This window comes from Lutra lutra, chromosome 15 (genome assembly GCF_902655055.1).
Source record: "Lutra lutra chromosome 15, mLutLut1.2, whole genome shotgun sequence".
Lineage (NCBI taxonomy): Eukaryota > Metazoa > Chordata > Mammalia > Carnivora > Mustelidae > Lutra > Lutra lutra.
Window position 1 is genome coordinate 19,527,865 of NC_062292.1, and position 16,491 is coordinate 19,544,355.

The 16,491-nt window shown below is 51.5% G+C and overlaps 1 protein-coding gene across 2 annotated transcripts in view; it reads right to left on the bottom strand.

Moving 5' to 3' along the window:
- NCF2 (neutrophil cytosolic factor 2) overlaps positions 1 to 16,491 on the bottom strand; it is a 30,332-nt gene that overhangs the window by 2,414 nt on the left and 11,427 nt on the right. For both annotated transcript variants that reach the window (XM_047705357.1, XM_047705358.1), the window contains 11 exons: positions 14,064 to 14,198; positions 13,312 to 13,419; positions 11,807 to 11,866; positions 10,423 to 10,466; positions 8,919 to 9,060; positions 8,627 to 8,695; positions 7,629 to 7,704; positions 5,892 to 5,917; positions 5,340 to 5,491; positions 5,111 to 5,222; positions 338 to 515 (listed from right to left, as the gene is read on the bottom strand). In XM_047705357.1, the coding sequence (XP_047561313.1) occupies positions 338 to 515; positions 5,111 to 5,222; positions 5,340 to 5,491; positions 5,892 to 5,917; positions 7,629 to 7,704; positions 8,627 to 8,695; positions 8,919 to 9,060; positions 10,423 to 10,466; positions 11,807 to 11,866; positions 13,312 to 13,419; positions 14,064 to 14,198 (1,102 nt within the window). The remainder of the gene's footprint in view (positions 1 to 337; positions 516 to 5,110; positions 5,223 to 5,339; positions 5,492 to 5,891; positions 5,918 to 7,628; positions 7,705 to 8,626; positions 8,696 to 8,918; positions 9,061 to 10,422; positions 10,467 to 11,806; positions 11,867 to 13,311; positions 13,420 to 14,063; positions 14,199 to 16,491) is intronic.

Genomic DNA, 16,491 nt, shown 5'->3' on the forward strand with positions numbered 1-16,491 from the left:
CACAAAGGGCCAGGGGGCTGGGAAAGAGTCCCCAGGATCATGACCTGAACCGAAGGCAGACACTTAACACACTGAGACCCCGGGCCCGCCTGAAACAGCCATCTTTAAAGATCAAAATGTCAGCTGAGTCTGTCATTTGTTGCTTCCCTCCCCACTGGAGCAACAGATGGAAAAGCTGAGCGCTCCGTTCTGCTCCCTCCCACTGAAAGCTAGGAAGGACACCGAAACCACTGGCTAAAGTTTGGCTTGTAGGTTATTAATGTTTCTTCCTCTCTTCCCTTGGACTTACTGCTGCTCACATGGAAATTAGTTTCTATGATCCAGGAGTAGTACCTACCCATTGATATAATCTGGATTATGTCCCCTTCCTGGAACTCCAGGTCTTCTGGCTGGGTGGCCTCATAACTGAAGAGTGCTACCACTTGGCCTCCTTCCTTAAGCTGTGGTTCTGTTGTCTGGTTATTAGCTTCAGATTTTTCACTTTCCTTGGGTTCATCTGGAAAGCCTTGGTCACCCTGAAATAATAAAGGGCCTGTTAGTTTTCCCAACTTCTCGGCCAGTGAACATTGACCATCACTAAAGGAATCCGTGAAACGTCAGTGTAGCACCTGGGATATAAACTCATGAAGGCCAAGCGTGTGATCAGTCCCTAGCACAGACCCAACATGTACTTTAGAAACACAGGATGGTTGGATAAATGAACCCAAAAGGTCTGCAGGACCATAGGTGGTCTTAAAATCTTACAGAAACCTACAGGAATCCTGAAAAAAGAATAGGTACTACTGCTATTTCATCGCAGATGGAAAAACAAGAGATGGAGTCACAAGTAACAAGGTCAAACCTGGGTTTCTAACTCTGAATCTAACACCCTCTCCCCAGCACCCACGCTAGGGACCTCGTTAGAAATGTAAATTTCTAGGGACGCCTGGGTGGCTCAGTTGGTTAAGCAGCTGCCTTCGGCTCAGGTCATGATTCCAGCGTCCTGGGATCGAGTCCCGCATCGGGCTCCTTGCTCAACAGGAGCCTGCTTCTCCCTCTGCCTCTGCCTGCCATTCTGTCTGCCTGTGCTTGCTCTCTCTCCCTCTCTCTCTGACAAATAAATAAAATCTTTAAAAAAAAAAAAATGTAAATTTCTGGCCCCATCCCAAACCCATTAAATCATAAACTTGCTGCATGTGGGACCTAGCGATCTGCATTTTAACAAACCCTCTAGGTGAGTCTCATACTTGGCTAAAGTTTGAGAAACCCTGCAGAGTGTCATGTTGTCTTTCTCAGGCCATGAAAAAAGGCGTTGCTTTCTGATACATGTTTTAAGTACACACCTTAGTTATCATTGTGGTGGTTTTTGATCCACAAATGTTGAAGAGAAAAAGAGTGCAGTTTTCTAGAGAAGTGAATCATAGGATTTAACAAACCCGTAATAGAAACCCTGTGAGGTTCAGTGCTGTACTTCAAGTACAAAGTTCTTACTTCCTAATGTCATGTGTTCCTGGCAGGTCCCTTTTACTGGAAGGCAGTACAGTGGGGTGGAAATGGCTGTAAGGAGTCTAAAGGCCTGGGTTTGTATCCCAGCTCCACTGCTCACCGGCTGTGTGTCCCTGAGCAAGTGGTGAAACCTCTCTGAACTTGTTTTCTCGCCTGAAACAGAGGCTAGAAGAATGAAATACAATGTAGAATAGTAATAGCTGACAATTACTTTTTTAAAGATTTTATTTATTTATTTGAGAGAGAGCACATGTGCATGTGTGAGCAGGGGCGGGGCGGAAGGAAGGGCGAGGCAGAGAATCCTAAGCAGGCTCGGGGCAGGGAGCCTGATGCGGGGCTCCGTCCCACACCCTGAGATCACGACCTGAGCAGAAACCAAGAGTCAGATGCTCAGCTGCACCTCCCAGGCACCCCTGGCTGACAATTATTAAACTCTCTGTGAGAGTCCTAGTCTCCATATATACGTATTTATATTTAAACTTGATTAATGTAAGTGTTTCTGCATAGAGTAGATACTTCATAAATGATGGTCCCTTTTCCTGCTCTTCTAGCGAGTGAATGAGAACTTCCTGACTTGCCGCCTCCAGGCCTAAGGGGTAGTGATAAAAGAATGCCTGCCAATGACCTCTGAGGCCGACTGCATCCCGAAAAGACTGTGTTGGGAATTTGGGGAGGGCCAGCTACATACAGCCACTAGTTACACTGAAGCGCTCTTCAAAGAACAAAAATCAACCGTGATTAAAAACAATAAAGAAAATACTTCCCTTTTAAGGGAAGTAACACATTTAGAGCGGAAGGGCCAGGCAGAATCCTTTCAAGACAATACTGAAAGGATCCCCCCTGACAGAGACCGTCGAAAACCTCAGGATGACCTTTCAGACTTCCAAAGGACCCCCTGCACTGCTACCTGTTCTCCGCCGTCCCGCACCTAGGGTCCTGGGCGCCAGTGAGTCCAGGGGCCATACTTCCTGAACGAAATTTTCTGAACCCTTAGACACCACCAAGCTGGGGCTTACCGCTGGGCCTTCCGCCAGGCCCCCCCTCTTTACTGCCTCTCCCACTCATTTTTCTTTCCCAGCAAACATGTATCTGATTTCAGTGAGAACCTGCCAGAGACCCTTCCCCAGCTGAGCAGAAGCCCCTGTCCAGCTGTGGGGTTGAGGGGTTAGAAGAGGGACTCTGCCCCCACAGAGCCCACTGCCCCAAGCCCAGATGGTCTAGAAGAGCTTTGCCTGTGCACTCATTTCCACAGTTTCAAAATCCATTCAGAGGTTAAAAAAAAAAAAAAAAAAAAGCTCTCCAAAGGGTTCACATAGAACCTGTTGAATGTTATACTCCTTACTGATGTAACTGCAGATGCCACCATCTAAACATGCTAAAGCAGGAAACGGGAGAACTGAAGGTGTCAGAGGGACCCCAGCTGACAGTGGCTTTGGTCAGTGGAAGCTGAGATCTCCTCGATTGTGCATTGGGACCCCTCAGTGTTAGGACTGTGGATGGGAAGCTGAGCACTTAAAGTCCGCGGGCTCGCCTGCCTCCCAGAGCACCCACTCCCTTGCTCCTAGGTTCCTGAGTCATCCATCCCAAGCCATCATTCCTCCTATTTTTCTACCCTGCTCACAACCCCATCCGAGTGCCACAGTACGCAAGACTTTCCATGATGCGGCCTTCCAGCTTGTGTCTTTGTTTCTGTCACCACTGCCAACGCTTTGGGTCTTCCCTCTGCTCTTCCATCTATGTAAGACCCCCTAACCTCCTCCATCTTGCTAGTTCTTTTTCCGTTGTAAGGCTATGCTTCAAGACAATTTCAGCATTATTCTCTCTAGAAAGGCTATTGACTATTGACTTGTCCCGCCTTCCTTTAGCATATTTGGGTGAGACACGCTCCCTTGCACTTAGGAAACACAGCATACCATCCGTCTCCATCAGTTCACCTAACACACGCTTTGTAATCACGTCCGCCCCCGTCTTTCCCCCAAGAAGAGCCTGTGTTTTCTTAGTGTTTGTATCTCCAGGAAGATACAAGAGAGCAGTAAGTGCTCAGCAAATGTTTGTTGAAGAGTAAATGTCGCCAGACAAACACTGGAAACAATCCAAATGTCTACCAACAGGTGAATCAATAAACCGTACTATTCATTTAGTGATACAATTAGTGATCAAAAGAAATGGACTATTATACCACAAAAGTATATATAAAGACAGAAAAGTAGGGATGCCTGGGTGGCTCAGTGGGTTAAGCCTCTGCCTTCGGCTCAGGTCATGATCTCAGGGTCCTGGTATCAAGCCCCACATCAGGCTCTGCTCGATATATATTTATATATCTGTAATATATAAATATATTTTATATATTTATATTTTTATATTTATATATATTTATATATATTTACATATATAATATAAATATATTTATATATATTATATTTATATTATATATGTAAATATATATACCATGCCTATAAACTTTTAATAGTCCATCAATTTCATATAAACGGATCGTGTGAATTTATGTATATATATATACTGTACAATCCATTTATATGCTCCACTTATATGAAATTACATAAAAGGCGAAAAAAAGAATGTCAGAATGTTCATAGAACACAAATGGTTTTCAGGAGCCATGGCTGTAGGAGGGAATTAACCTCAACAATAAAAAGAAATTTTCTTTTCCCTTGGAGACAAAGGGACAAAGTCAAGAGTGTTAATGCGTAGCTACTACTCCTAGCCTCTAACTTTGCTCCCAATGCCCTTTACTCTTACTGGGCAGTCAGTTACCTCTGTTCTAGGCCCTGAGATCTAGAAAGGGGTTCAAGAGTATAGACTCTGGAGTCAAAATTCTCACTGGGGGGCGCCTGGGTGGCTCAGTGGGTTAAAGCCTCTGCCTTCGGCTCAGGTCATGATCCCAGGGGCCTCTGCTCAGCAGGGAGCCTGCTTCCTCCTCTCTCTGCCTGCCTCTCTGCCTCCTTGTGATCTCTGTCTGTCAAAAAAAAAAAAAAAATTCTCACTGGGCCCCAGTTCCTCTACCGACCCGCTGTGTCATCTTGGTCAAGTCGACCTCTCTTTGCCTTGTTACCTGAATTGTGAAACGGGCTAACAATACCTCACGGAGTTGTGGGGCCCCTGAGAATGCATACGCAGTGCGCACTTAGCGTGGTGTCTGGCACGTGGGAGACTTTCAATAGATTCTGGCTATTGGTGGGAGGTTGTAATCCAAATCATCTCTCTGTGACATAAATGCGAACTATTATCCTCCACTCCCAAGTGTTCTTCCGCATGGAAACGGACAGTGAGGAACGGCGAGGAGCTCAGCCTCAAGCTAGGATTTCATTCTGACCTTGCTTGACAGCGACGGGCCTAACCTTGGAACGGCTGGGTGCAGCAGCCCCTAGAAGGGACTCGGAGGCTTTCTGTGCATTGTGGGGCCTGCTCTTCCCTTGCGGAGAACCCTCTCCCGGCTGCCCCACCGGGGTGCAGGGGAAAGGGAGGCAGAGCTGTAGCTCGTGACTCACCATATCCTCAACACCAAGCACAGCGCCAGGCTTGTGGCCGGAGCTCGATACGTGCTGTTGAGGAAAGGGCCCAAAAGACACAGGACTCTGGGTGCCCCTGGGCTCCCGGCACTCACCACTGTGTTCTCACACCACAGAGTCAGGCTGAAGTTCTTCACTTGCCCCCAGGCGGCCTTCATGTTCTCTTCTGAAAGGGGCACCAGCTCATTGCTGTCCAGAGGCCGATAGCTGGGCAGAGACGAGTAAGAACCAAGTCGGAGAACATCAGTACAAAAACCATTGTCTTCTGTCCTCCAGGCCAGCACCAGGTCCCCAGATGGAGCTCCGCTACCTTCATGGGCTCACCTCAGCTTCGTGTGTTCTGGCAAGAGCTCCAGTTTCTTAGACACCATGTCCCGGACCTGGCTGTAGGGGAGCCCGGGCTGCGTCTCCATGACCACCGTGTACTTGTAGTGTACCTTGAGTGTGTAGGGCATGGGAACGCTGAGCTTTCCTTCCTGAGGAGAGAGGAAGCAGAGGGAGCTCATGAGGGTCTGTGGCCTCCTCTCAGCCCCATCCTGGATCACGGGGAGTGTTCTGTGCAGCAGGGAGAGGCCAATAGCTAGCCCGTTTCACAGGAAGGGGCTTTCAGAGGGCCCACAGCCCCACTCTTGCCTGGATAGGAATTCCTACAGAGCTGGAAGAGCTGGCCCACGCACGCCAGACCAGTAGGAAATGTGTGCACAGGGGTGGGGAAAGTCATTATGGGGCCCTCCACCCTGTCAACTGTGTGTATGATAGTAGCCAGCCCACCCTTCCTTGGGGACTCCTTCTGTAACCCAGGGACACCTGCTCATGGCGGAGAGCCTCAGCTTTTCCTTTCTCTTCCACTTGAAAGAGTACAAAGAAAAAGCTTACCTTGGGCTCTTCTTTTCCTTTTTGACCTAAATGGAGAATGTAGGAAGTAAAACAACAGAAGATGTTGAATAAACACTCCCGGCTAGCCCCTGCCTTCACAGAATGAAACCTTTTAGAATAGGACACCCAACTTCTTACCTTTAAATCTCTGGGGTGATTCTTAACCTTAAACTGTAGGGGAAATCGCACTTGGGGGGAAGTGTGCAAGGCAAAGCACAAACACACAGAGAAACCCAGTCCCTGCCTCTGGGGAGCATACAGGCAAGTATCAAAGGACCATCCCACCCCAGCAGTGCATGGGGTGAGCAGGGACCCCAAGGTCCAGTTACACCAGTGGGCGCTGAGCAATGAAAGCAGGGAGTACAAGAAGAACCAGAGGCCATAGCAGCGACGTTAGAACCACTCATTTCCCCCTTGTCCTCTATTTCTGTGCATGTTTCTAATATGTATATTAATATGACCATATGCACATAATTTATATGAGAAGTCTGCATAAAGATAATCACTATAGAGGGTGCACAATGGAAAAAAAGACCATTGATCTCATACCCAGCTAATCATTACAGTCACTTGGAAGGTTTTTTTTTCCCCCTAGAAACACAGATTCTGAAGCCCAATTCCAATCCTGAAGAATTAGAATCAAATGTCTAGGAATCTATAGTCATAAAATTTTCCTAGGCTAATATGTGATCCTTGATGGGCCCCTAGAGAGAAAAGGTAAAAACCAAAAAAAAAAAAAAAAAGAAAAAAAAAGCTATCAAGGATGTTTTGAGGGGTCATTGGAGAAATGTGAGTATGAAATATACACTCTATAATATTATAATAATGTTCAATGTCCTAGATATAACAACTGTGGTTATGCAGGAGGATAGGAGATAATACTCAAGTGCAGGGTGAAGGTCATGAGTCTGTGACTTCCTTTCAAGTGGCTGGGGGTAGGGAGGGGAGCGGGGCAAGGACGTGATACAAAATGTTAACAGTTGGTGAATTTAGATGAAAGGTATTCTGGAGTTTATTGTACTACACTTTCAATTTTCAGTCTGTAGGTTCGACAGTTTTCAAAATAAATATGGAGGTGTGGGGAGCATCCCAAGGGGTTCTGGTGATCTGGGGGTGCCTAACAATCATGGATCTAGGATTTGGACAAACTGCCTCTTGAATGCATCTCCACCGAGCACTTATCCAAAATCAGCTTAAACGGCATTCGTGACCCAAATCCCCTTACTTCCCAAGGCCACCCTCTCCAGACATCAGGAGAATGTCCTTTTCTCATTGGCCCTTGGTTCGTGGTCTATCCCTCGGGGCTCTGCAGAGCAGTTTCTTTTCCAGATAGAGCTCCTGGACTTTCGAAAAGAGCCACTCCATCCCCCTCTGAGGTAAATGTGTGCACTGACTTCAACCTTTCTGGGACATGGTTTCTGTACCTCATGATGGAGGGGTCTGGTGACCACTTAAGTCAAGACACTCACTGCCCCCCAGAAACCAGCTACATTTACCTGCTCCCTGTGGGTTTTCTGGAGTAGGTAGGAGGAAAGGGCGTCTTATTTCCTATGTTTTGGGTGGGTGGGTGGTGCAGGAGAGAGGGGCCCTGGGCCTGTGTGTTCATAAGCTGAGCGGCATGCTGGGAGGAGAAGAAACCAGAATGTCCTAGAAGGCTGGGAGAGCAATGCTCTGTGAGGAAGCAGCCGGGAGCATTCCTAAACACCCAGGCCAAGGGTGTTTTCCAGGGACACTAACCAGGTGGCAAGTGGGGTCTTCCAGGAGCTCTGGAACTGGGAGGAGCTGGGATATCAGACTCTGGGGAGGCTTCCTCCTGGAGGTGACAGAGATGGTGAGAGCCTTCATTCAGACCAAGTTCTTAGGTAGGAGTTGGCGGGGTGGGGGGAGGCAAGGAAAGGCAAACGGCTTCCTAAAAGTTGGAGCAGTGGTGACATTCTGGGGAGACTAAGGAAGGTGTTGGTTAGAGAGGAGGCGGGTTGACCTGGTGGGAAGAAATCACAGTAGAAACAAGAACCTTAAGCCCCACCTAAAAGGTCCCTGCTGCCTGCCCCTTTCAGCCGCACTGGAAGTCTGCTGGAGATGAGGGGGGACCTGAGTCTTGCCTCAGCTCCCCTCTCGCTCCACATCCCGCCCCTTCAAAGGAAAAAGTCCACCCCTCATCAGCACGGCATTTAAAACACTTCAAGTTATCTGAGTACAGTAACTCGGACTGGGGAGGGCCAAGCGCACAGAGGACAGCTGGTTGCACAGTGTCCAGAGAGAAACGTCAGACACCGTCGGTCATCTACACGGCAGTTCAGGTCCAATGAAGACCACCGGCGGAAGGGCAGGCCTTCAAGCAGGGAGGGAGGAGCCGTGGCAGGCAAGGCCCACTCCCACTCCGTGCTCTAAAACGACTTCTCTTGGTTACCTGCATCTCACCAGCCAACACACGGACTGTTCTTCTAAGTGAGGAGGACATTTCCGGGAAAACCTAACCTTCCTGTACTACAGGCTTTGGATCCCAAGTCACCCCTGACCGGGAGGAATCTGAGAGGTGGGGTGGGCCCAACAGGTCCCTCAGACCCTCCCTCAGCACATCTGGGGGCTTTCCTTGCTCCCCAGGTTCCACTCTGGGCGGCTGGAGTTAGGACTGGGAGTGGAAGGACCTTCCCAGCGCCTCTTCCACACCGCCCTGACCCCCTCCGGGGAGGCTGTGGCGGGAAGGGGCCCAGCCTCGCAAGGCACGTCGTTACCTGGGGCTGCTGCTGACCAGGGATCCGCAGCTCGACGGGTTCCAGGTAGTTGCAGGGAACGAGCCCCTTCTGTGGCAGCATCGCGTGATCGGAAAGGGGAAAACAAGTTGGCGCCTCCGTCCCCACCGGACCCGGACCACCGAACGGCCCAGGGACGTGGGGCAGCAGTGGGGGTGCGGACGAAGGCGGGTAGACGGTCCGCGGACGCAGCAGCAGATGCTGCTTGCCAGAACGCCGCCGTTTGCTGCCAGGATGCCGTGGCCGACATGCCCACCCCTGGTCCTCGGAATACCTGCCCATTGAATATGACCGTCGCCCAGTTGTCGTTGCCCTTCTTCAGGACGAAGACGATGTTCCCCGGCATGACCTGCAGCTCCTCTGACGTCTCGGGCACAAACCCAAACAGCACCCGGTGAGCTTCCCCTTCCAGAGCCCTGCGGGGGACAGACGCGAGACTCCATCCTCTGTCCAGCCTGGACTGTGTCCTGCGCATGGCACCATGGCACGCACGACAGTGGCCTTGGGGCCGGGACATGTGCTCCAGACACCCTCTAGCTCAGCACTGAGCTGCCCCTAGGACCTGAGCAGGACCAGGCAGGAAAGCGCCCGTGAACACGCGCCATAACCACATAGGCAGCGGGACGAGGATGAAAGACGAAACAACACGGGACCCCCAGGCCGTGCCCTCCTCGCCCTCCCCGCTCCTCTGAGGAGGCAGCTTCCGGTGCTGGGCCAGCTCTCCAGTCTGGGCTGCGGTGGGTCGGGCTTGTGGGGCAAGATGAACACGCGCGGTGGAGGGCGGGGGAGAGCCGGCTGGCTGAGAAAGGGGGTGGGGGGCCAAGTGACCTGGAGGCCCCGCAGGAGGCCGGCTGTGGGCAGTTGCCAGATGTGTAAAGGGGGCCTGAGGCGAGCCAGCTGTGCGCTAGGCAATGTCATTGTCCTTTTACTGCTTCTTCAAGACCTCTTTGCCCCTGGAGGCTTTGGCTGTACAGTCTGTGTCTCCTTGGAATGTGTGAGTGTGGGGCTGGCCCCTGCTCTGGCCGGGGGCTCCCTCTCACCTCCGCTCCGTCCCCTTCCCCTCAGCCCTGCTCTCTGTTTCCAAACAACAGGCTATTTGCGTGGGGAGACAGACTCCTCCAGCAGGCAGAGCTAGCCATGAGCTCATCGGCCCCCTCATTTTTATAGTTGCTGTGGTGCTTTTTTCATTTAAAAAAAAAAAAAAAAAAAAAACCCTCCTTATGGGGCGAGGGGATCGGGCTTGCTTCTTTGCTAGAAGAAATTCTTAAGAAAGCTGTAAGTTGTGTCATTCTTGGCTTCTTGGCTTATAGAAGAACCTTTTGCCTGAGTTTTTCCTCTTACTTCTCCACAGACCATGTGCCCAGAGGGAGTGAAAAACGCCCACTCAGGAAAGGACACACCATCTAACTTCCCACTTTGCTCCCCCGACTCCAGAAAGCCCTTTTCTGAAGCGCCTACAGTCAGGACAAAACTGTGCTCCAGCCTCTGCTCAGGGGGACTCTGTTCCACGGACACCTGCTGCCCTCCAGCAGGGACTCCCATGTGTGGGTGACTGTGCACAGAGACCTGGGGACCCCTGTGGTCAATCCTACCAGAGTCAAGGCTCCCATCCCCCTACATCACTCCATTCTAGCCCTGAAAACAGGGAGAGCCCACACATGAGCCTACACTCCCAGGTCTCAGCCCCTGACCCCAGCTTCATCTTTTTCACCCCCGTGATTGCCAGAATTTGGGCTTGGAGCTTGGATATTCTGCATCCTGCTCTAAACCGAACTTACCTGAAGATCTCTGGGGTTTTGGGTCTGGGTGGAGGTTCAGCGGCCTAGTGAACATTCAGGAGGAATGAAGGGAAGGAGTGGGGGAGAGAACAGATCGTTAATGGTAATTTGAGCCTTCTCCCAAACCCAAAAATCAAACAACGCATTTCAAGCTCTGTGGGAACACTGTCGAGGGAGAGGGCACCACGGACCTTGACCACACATTGGAAAATAACCCCTCCCACCAGCTCCCTGGGTCCAGGTGTCCCTAGTGGAGCAACTCGTCTTCAGCCAGTCCTGGTTTCCGGAGAATTTTTGCCATCACAGAGCAACATGGCATCACAAGGGCGCTTTTGACCTTGAGCGCTGTCCCTTTCCTAGGACAGTTTCCAAAAGCTCTGTTCTATAATTAATGTCTGCTGTATCATGTGACACTTGTGGGTATTTAAAATCCACTCAACGTCCCCTGACCAGGCAGAAATCTCCTTTCAGTGTGCTTTCTGCTCTACACCAGATATCGCAGAGTCCACTGATCGGGGCTTCTTCTGCCTTTTGGAGTCTCTGGCTGTTCTGCGGCCCCGGGGGTCCTCCACAAGGGTTTTCTTCAGCTTCATTGTCAAGATATGAATCAAAAGATCCTGAATCTATCCATCCTCCTTGGCTCATCTCACCCTCCAGAGCCCTGGTGTCGGTCCCATTCTGGGCTAGCAGCCATCACTCTGCCCCAGGGAGGCTATGGGCTCTGTTGTCGGGAGTGATCACGTGTGTGCAGCCTGGAGGGGGAGGTGCCCCACTCAGAAGCCCCTCCCCCGCATGTGCAATGGCGGTCAGATTTCCCTCAGCCTGTCTTACCTTCTTTCCCTCACAAGGAGGGAAAGGCCTTCACGTTTCTAGACCTATTGTCACCCAGTCTGCTTGGAAGCATCTCTGAGCCCGGACCGGGCAGAGCAATGGCTCACTGGGGGCACCCATCGTGTTCCCAAGGGGATCCCCCAACAAAAGGGCAGGCCCCATGGAGGCCCCTACTCGCCGCTGTGTCTGAGAAGAGGCCTCCTTAAAGAGCCTGCCGTCGCTCTGTTCCCATTTCCTGAGAGCCTAGTCCAGGCTTCGGGAGAGATGGTCAACAGAAGCCATCTTCGACACCAGAGGCGTGACAACTGGCATTTTGGGGGAAGCAGGAGGGTTGGTTTCTGGGAACTTGAGGTTAAGCCTAAAACTGCCTTATTCTCCCAAGGGTCGTGGAACCTGTGACCCACAATGGCCAGCAGACACCACTGGCAACACGTAGAGGTCAGCTGACGGAGCACTTCTAATGAGGCAGCTTGGCACAAACACTGTCCCCAGCTGGCTGTTTCCAGAGAGCTCTGGAGACCTGGGTCCGGGGAGGAGGACGGGACCACCTCACCTGTGGCTGCAGGGGGGCAAACCCCGAGAAACTGTCTTGATCCACCACAGACGCCACCACCTGAAACGGAGAGAGGAGTGCGTGAGGCTCCGAAGTACTGATCTCCCACGCTGCCTGGCTTTCCCCACGATTCCCTCCTTTCTCACACCCTGGGTCCGTGCTCCCGGGAGCCCGCTCCCAGAGGCAGACAGGGGCTAAGGCATGGATTGCTGACCCTCTGGGTTACAAGCTCCAGCAACTCAAGAAACTAGTACCTGCCCAGCCCTGCTAACCCAGCAGGCTCTCTCCTCTCTCTCTTTCTGTCCTTTTTTTAAAGTGAGGTGAGATTCACATAATATAAAATTAACCATTTTAAAGTGAACAATGCAGTAACATCGAGGACGTTCACAATACTGCGCAGCCACTGCCTCTATCTAGTTCCGAGACGTTTTACTCACCCCCAAAAAGACACGCCACACCCTCTCCTCCCAGCACCCGACGTTCACCAGTTTGCTTTCTATTTGTGTGCATTTACCCATTCTAAATAGTTCGTGTGAAAGGGATTATGTAGCATGTGGCTTTCATGTCTGGCTTCTTCCACCTAGCATGACGTCTTCAAGGTTCACCCATGCTGTTACTTGCATCAATGCTTTATTCCTTTTTATTTTTTTTTTTTTTTAAGAGAAGGAGACAGATGTGGGGAGGGGCAGAGGGGGAGAGGGAGAGAGAGAGAATCCTAAGCAGGCTCCATCTCCATGCCCAGTGCAGAGCCCAGCACGGAGCTCGATCCTACAACCCTGAGATCAGGACCTGAGCTGAAATGAAGAGTTGGATGTTTAACAGACAGAGCCACTGCATGGCTACATCACACATTTATCCACTCATCCACTGACAGGCCTTGGGGTGTTTCCACTGACCCAGGCGCTCCTGAACTCTGCAGCTCTGAGAGAACCAGCTGCCCAGGCAGTGGGAACCCGTTAGCCCTAAGGATATGTCAAAGTCAAGTGCAGTTATGGAAAGGGGCCGCGGGCTCACTCTGGATCACCTCTGGGAGGATTTAAGACCTGGATTTAAAGGAGTCCAGTTTATAAAGGCGTCTCCTCAGAGGGCTGTGGAAGCAGGGCTAGGAAGAGGATTAAACCAGGAGAATGCTGAGCTTGTCCGTTTCTCTCACATGCTTTCTCTCCATTTACTGAGTGCCTGTAGCTGCACTTTCTCCCCACTCTCTGCCCTGGCTCAGTCCCCCAGACTCAGCTACCGGTGACTAATGTGACTAACCCCGTGGCTCCCCGAGGCTCTCCCCCAGGGTCAGGCAGGAAGGGAGGAATGAGAGGAGCCAGAGATGATAAGCTAGAAGCGTTTGCCCACCTTTCAGCGAGAGCCCCATGCTGCCAACAGTCTCTGGCTGCTGTCCCAGGGAAGCATCACGGGGGGTGGGTGCCCTCCTCCCCAGAGTCTGTCCCCACCCTGGTCCTCACAGGGCGCACACCATAGGAGCCTCCAGGGAAGCTGAGGGAGTCACTTACTGTCGCCTTGCCTAGGTAATCCTTCTTGGCCAGCTGAGCCACTTGCCTCTCATTGGGTCGAAACAGCCTGCCCACAGGGATCAGCACGGGCTCATACAGCTTCTGTTTCTAGAATACAGAGAGCACAGTGTTTTCTCACCTGCAAAAACAGGGCTCATGATGCTTGTCCTGCCTCCCTCACTCAATGGATGCAAAGGTTCACCAAGATAACCTCACAAAAGCAGTTTTTCTACATGTGTAAAGCCTGCCTTTGTGATAATTTCTGAATGTCAAAGGGGAGAACAGTTGGTTTCAATATCGCTTTGCCCTGAGAGGCTGTATGGACATTTGTCCGTGTTATTCCCTGGGGAAGGAAGGAGGGGGGGCTGCCCCTCCCCCACTTCACAGACTCAACACAGGTAGCATTGCAACCACAAGGTGGCCAGGGTCCACACAAGGCCCATGACATGGCCATCCTGGGGCTGCCAGCGAGGACTCAGGGGTGGGCAAGCAGGCACGGCCTCTGCCCCTGTGCTGGGATCCAGCCTTGTGTTCCCTGATCCCCCCAGCCCAGCGCTATCACAGAGCCTCCCGGACTCAACACGGCCAGATTCACGATCCAAAACATGGGACCCCACCCTGGGATCGGTGTTACCCAGAGCTCAGAGAGAGTACAAGCACCACGTCCACGGCTTCTCAACCCGCATGTCCACCGAAACAAAGAGAACTCCAGTGGGAACCCTCCAGCCACCCCGTGTCCTCAGTACACTTACCCAAACACATTCCATGGCTTTGTCGATTTTAGTATGCCTCTGCTCAGACTTCATGCTCATCGCCAAAGCTAAATGTTCTTCTGCCTGCTTCCACTCCTCCTTCTTGGCGTGCATGAGAGCAACATTATATAACACCTAGAAAAGCACAGGCCACAACACAGAAGTTGAGGCGGCTCCAGATCGAGGCAGCGGGGAAGAGCTGGCCTGTCTGCTCCTGGAACGTTGCCTGCTGACATCCCTCCCTTCCTCAGCTTTCCCAGGGATATCTCCAATATAACACTATCAATCATGCTACCAGGTTATGTCCGGCACAAGGACGGTGTTAAGAAAGCGTCCCATGGTGCCTAAATCCAACACCAAGTGCGTTATTCTTTCAACAACCAAAGAGATCAGGAGGGGACAAAAACTCTTGTGTTGGTGCCACCGAGCCCAGGCCAGAAGACTGGACAGGTGAAGGGTGGGGACAGAGAGGGCTCCAGACGTATCATCCTGCACCAGCAGCTGCAGAACTCCGCCTGGGGCATGGTAACGAGTAACAGGACCGTGGTATGGTTTCAGGGGTAGGAGGAAACTCTGCGGGCACAAGGGCGGTGAAGCCAGAAAGAGACTCGGCACAAATCCAGACCAGCGCTTCCCTGGGGACACGCAGGAACAGCACGTTCTTGGAGAATCATGATTTCCCAGGTCTCGGGTTGGGTGGTAGGATCACGAGCGTCTGATCTATCACTACGCCTTACAACTTACACAGAGAATCCAATAATCTTTTGGATGCATCGCCAAGATAAAAAACAACCAAGTGGAGTGAGAAGATTCTCGAGCAAAGATGGGAAGCAACAGAGAGCGGAAGAGGATCAGGAGGACAGCTAACAAAGAGGGCTGACTTTCCTTCTTTCTCACGAGAGTGCAGCGGAGCCCCCCAGCGCCCTAGCACCCTGAGCGGACCATGAGCTGGACAGCCAGGACCTGCTGCGAGGTTTTCTCATGTGTAACCAGGAGTCACAGCCTGCTGCCCCGGGTCAGTGGGGCTGGTTCTCTGGAGCCTCAGAGATGAGATAGAGTTGGTCACTGAGGCCTAGTGGGGAAGGGAGTGGTTGGCCTTCTCTCCCCCATGGAGGCCTTGCAGGGAACAGGTGAAGGCACAGGGACCCCAGGGCTGTGTCTAATAGGTGGCCTCGGCTTCACTCTCAAATTGTGGCAGTAACATTGCCTGCTTCCAGATTGTTCTGAGAAATAAATGAAATAATTCGTATCGAGCACCAAGTTGGGGTTGCTGGCACAGGGTGCGTATTCAACATGTATTTACTACTACCACGACTGTTGTTTGCTGTACCGTGTTGGACCTTGCTGGGCAGCTGAGCAGAGAAGGGCTTTTGTCCCGCTAGTGTGGCCTACATGGTTTTGGGGAAGGCGACAGGGCTGAGTTTTGCAGACTGATGCCATCTGGGGACATCTGCTGTTTATAATCAAAAGGCTAAAATTATGAAGGACGGTGCTCTCCTGGAAATCAGTGCTGCCTTTGGAGGCGGTGTCACTGCCGTTCTCTTTGTCATCCCCATCCTCGTCCTCACGGAGGCCACCCACAGACCGCCAAATACAGGCCACTTTATCTGCCTGATCTCTAACCCCACCAGGAGAGCAGAGGCGTTGCTTCTGTGCTTGCATAGTGTTTCCATTGCGATTCTCTTGTCCTGACCTTACGACCTCACGTTACACGTCACTGCGAGCTTCTAGGAGCTGCCACCTTGTCTGTGGAGCTGCCTGGCATTATAAAATCCATGGGGTGGGGCACCTGGGTGGCTCAGTGGGTTGAGCCTCTGCCTTCAGCTCGGGTCATGATCTCAGGGTCCTGGGATCGAGTCCCGCATCGGGCTCTCTGCTTGGCGGGGAGACTGCTTCCTCCTCTCTCTCCCCTCTCTCTGCCTGCCTCTCTGCCTACCTGTGATCTCTGTCTGTCAAATAAATAAAATCTTTAAAAAAAATAAAATAAAATCCATGGGGTTATTAATGAGTGTGTATGAGGTAAGCACTCAGCCCTTCTTTACAGATGGTGAGGAGCCTGAGGCTCAAAATTGACATGTCACTCACCTAGGATCACACAACTGCTAAGTGTTTGCCCAGGATTAGATCTCCATCTGCCTGATTCCAAAGTCTTTGCTGTTGTGGTAGCCAGCTTCCAAGATGACTCCCAAGGATTCTCACTTCTTGGTCCTCACCCTCCTGTTCCCTCCCACATCCAATGGAGCTGACGTGGACAGCCAATAGGATATTATGGAAATGAGGGGGTGCGGCATTTGAGGCTGAGTTGTAAGAGACTTTGGTCTTCGATATTACTTTCTCTTGGATCATTACGCTCTCTGGGGAAGCCAGCTGCCATGTCCTGACAAGACTCAGACAGTGTTATGGTGGCAAAGAATGGAGGTCTCCTGCT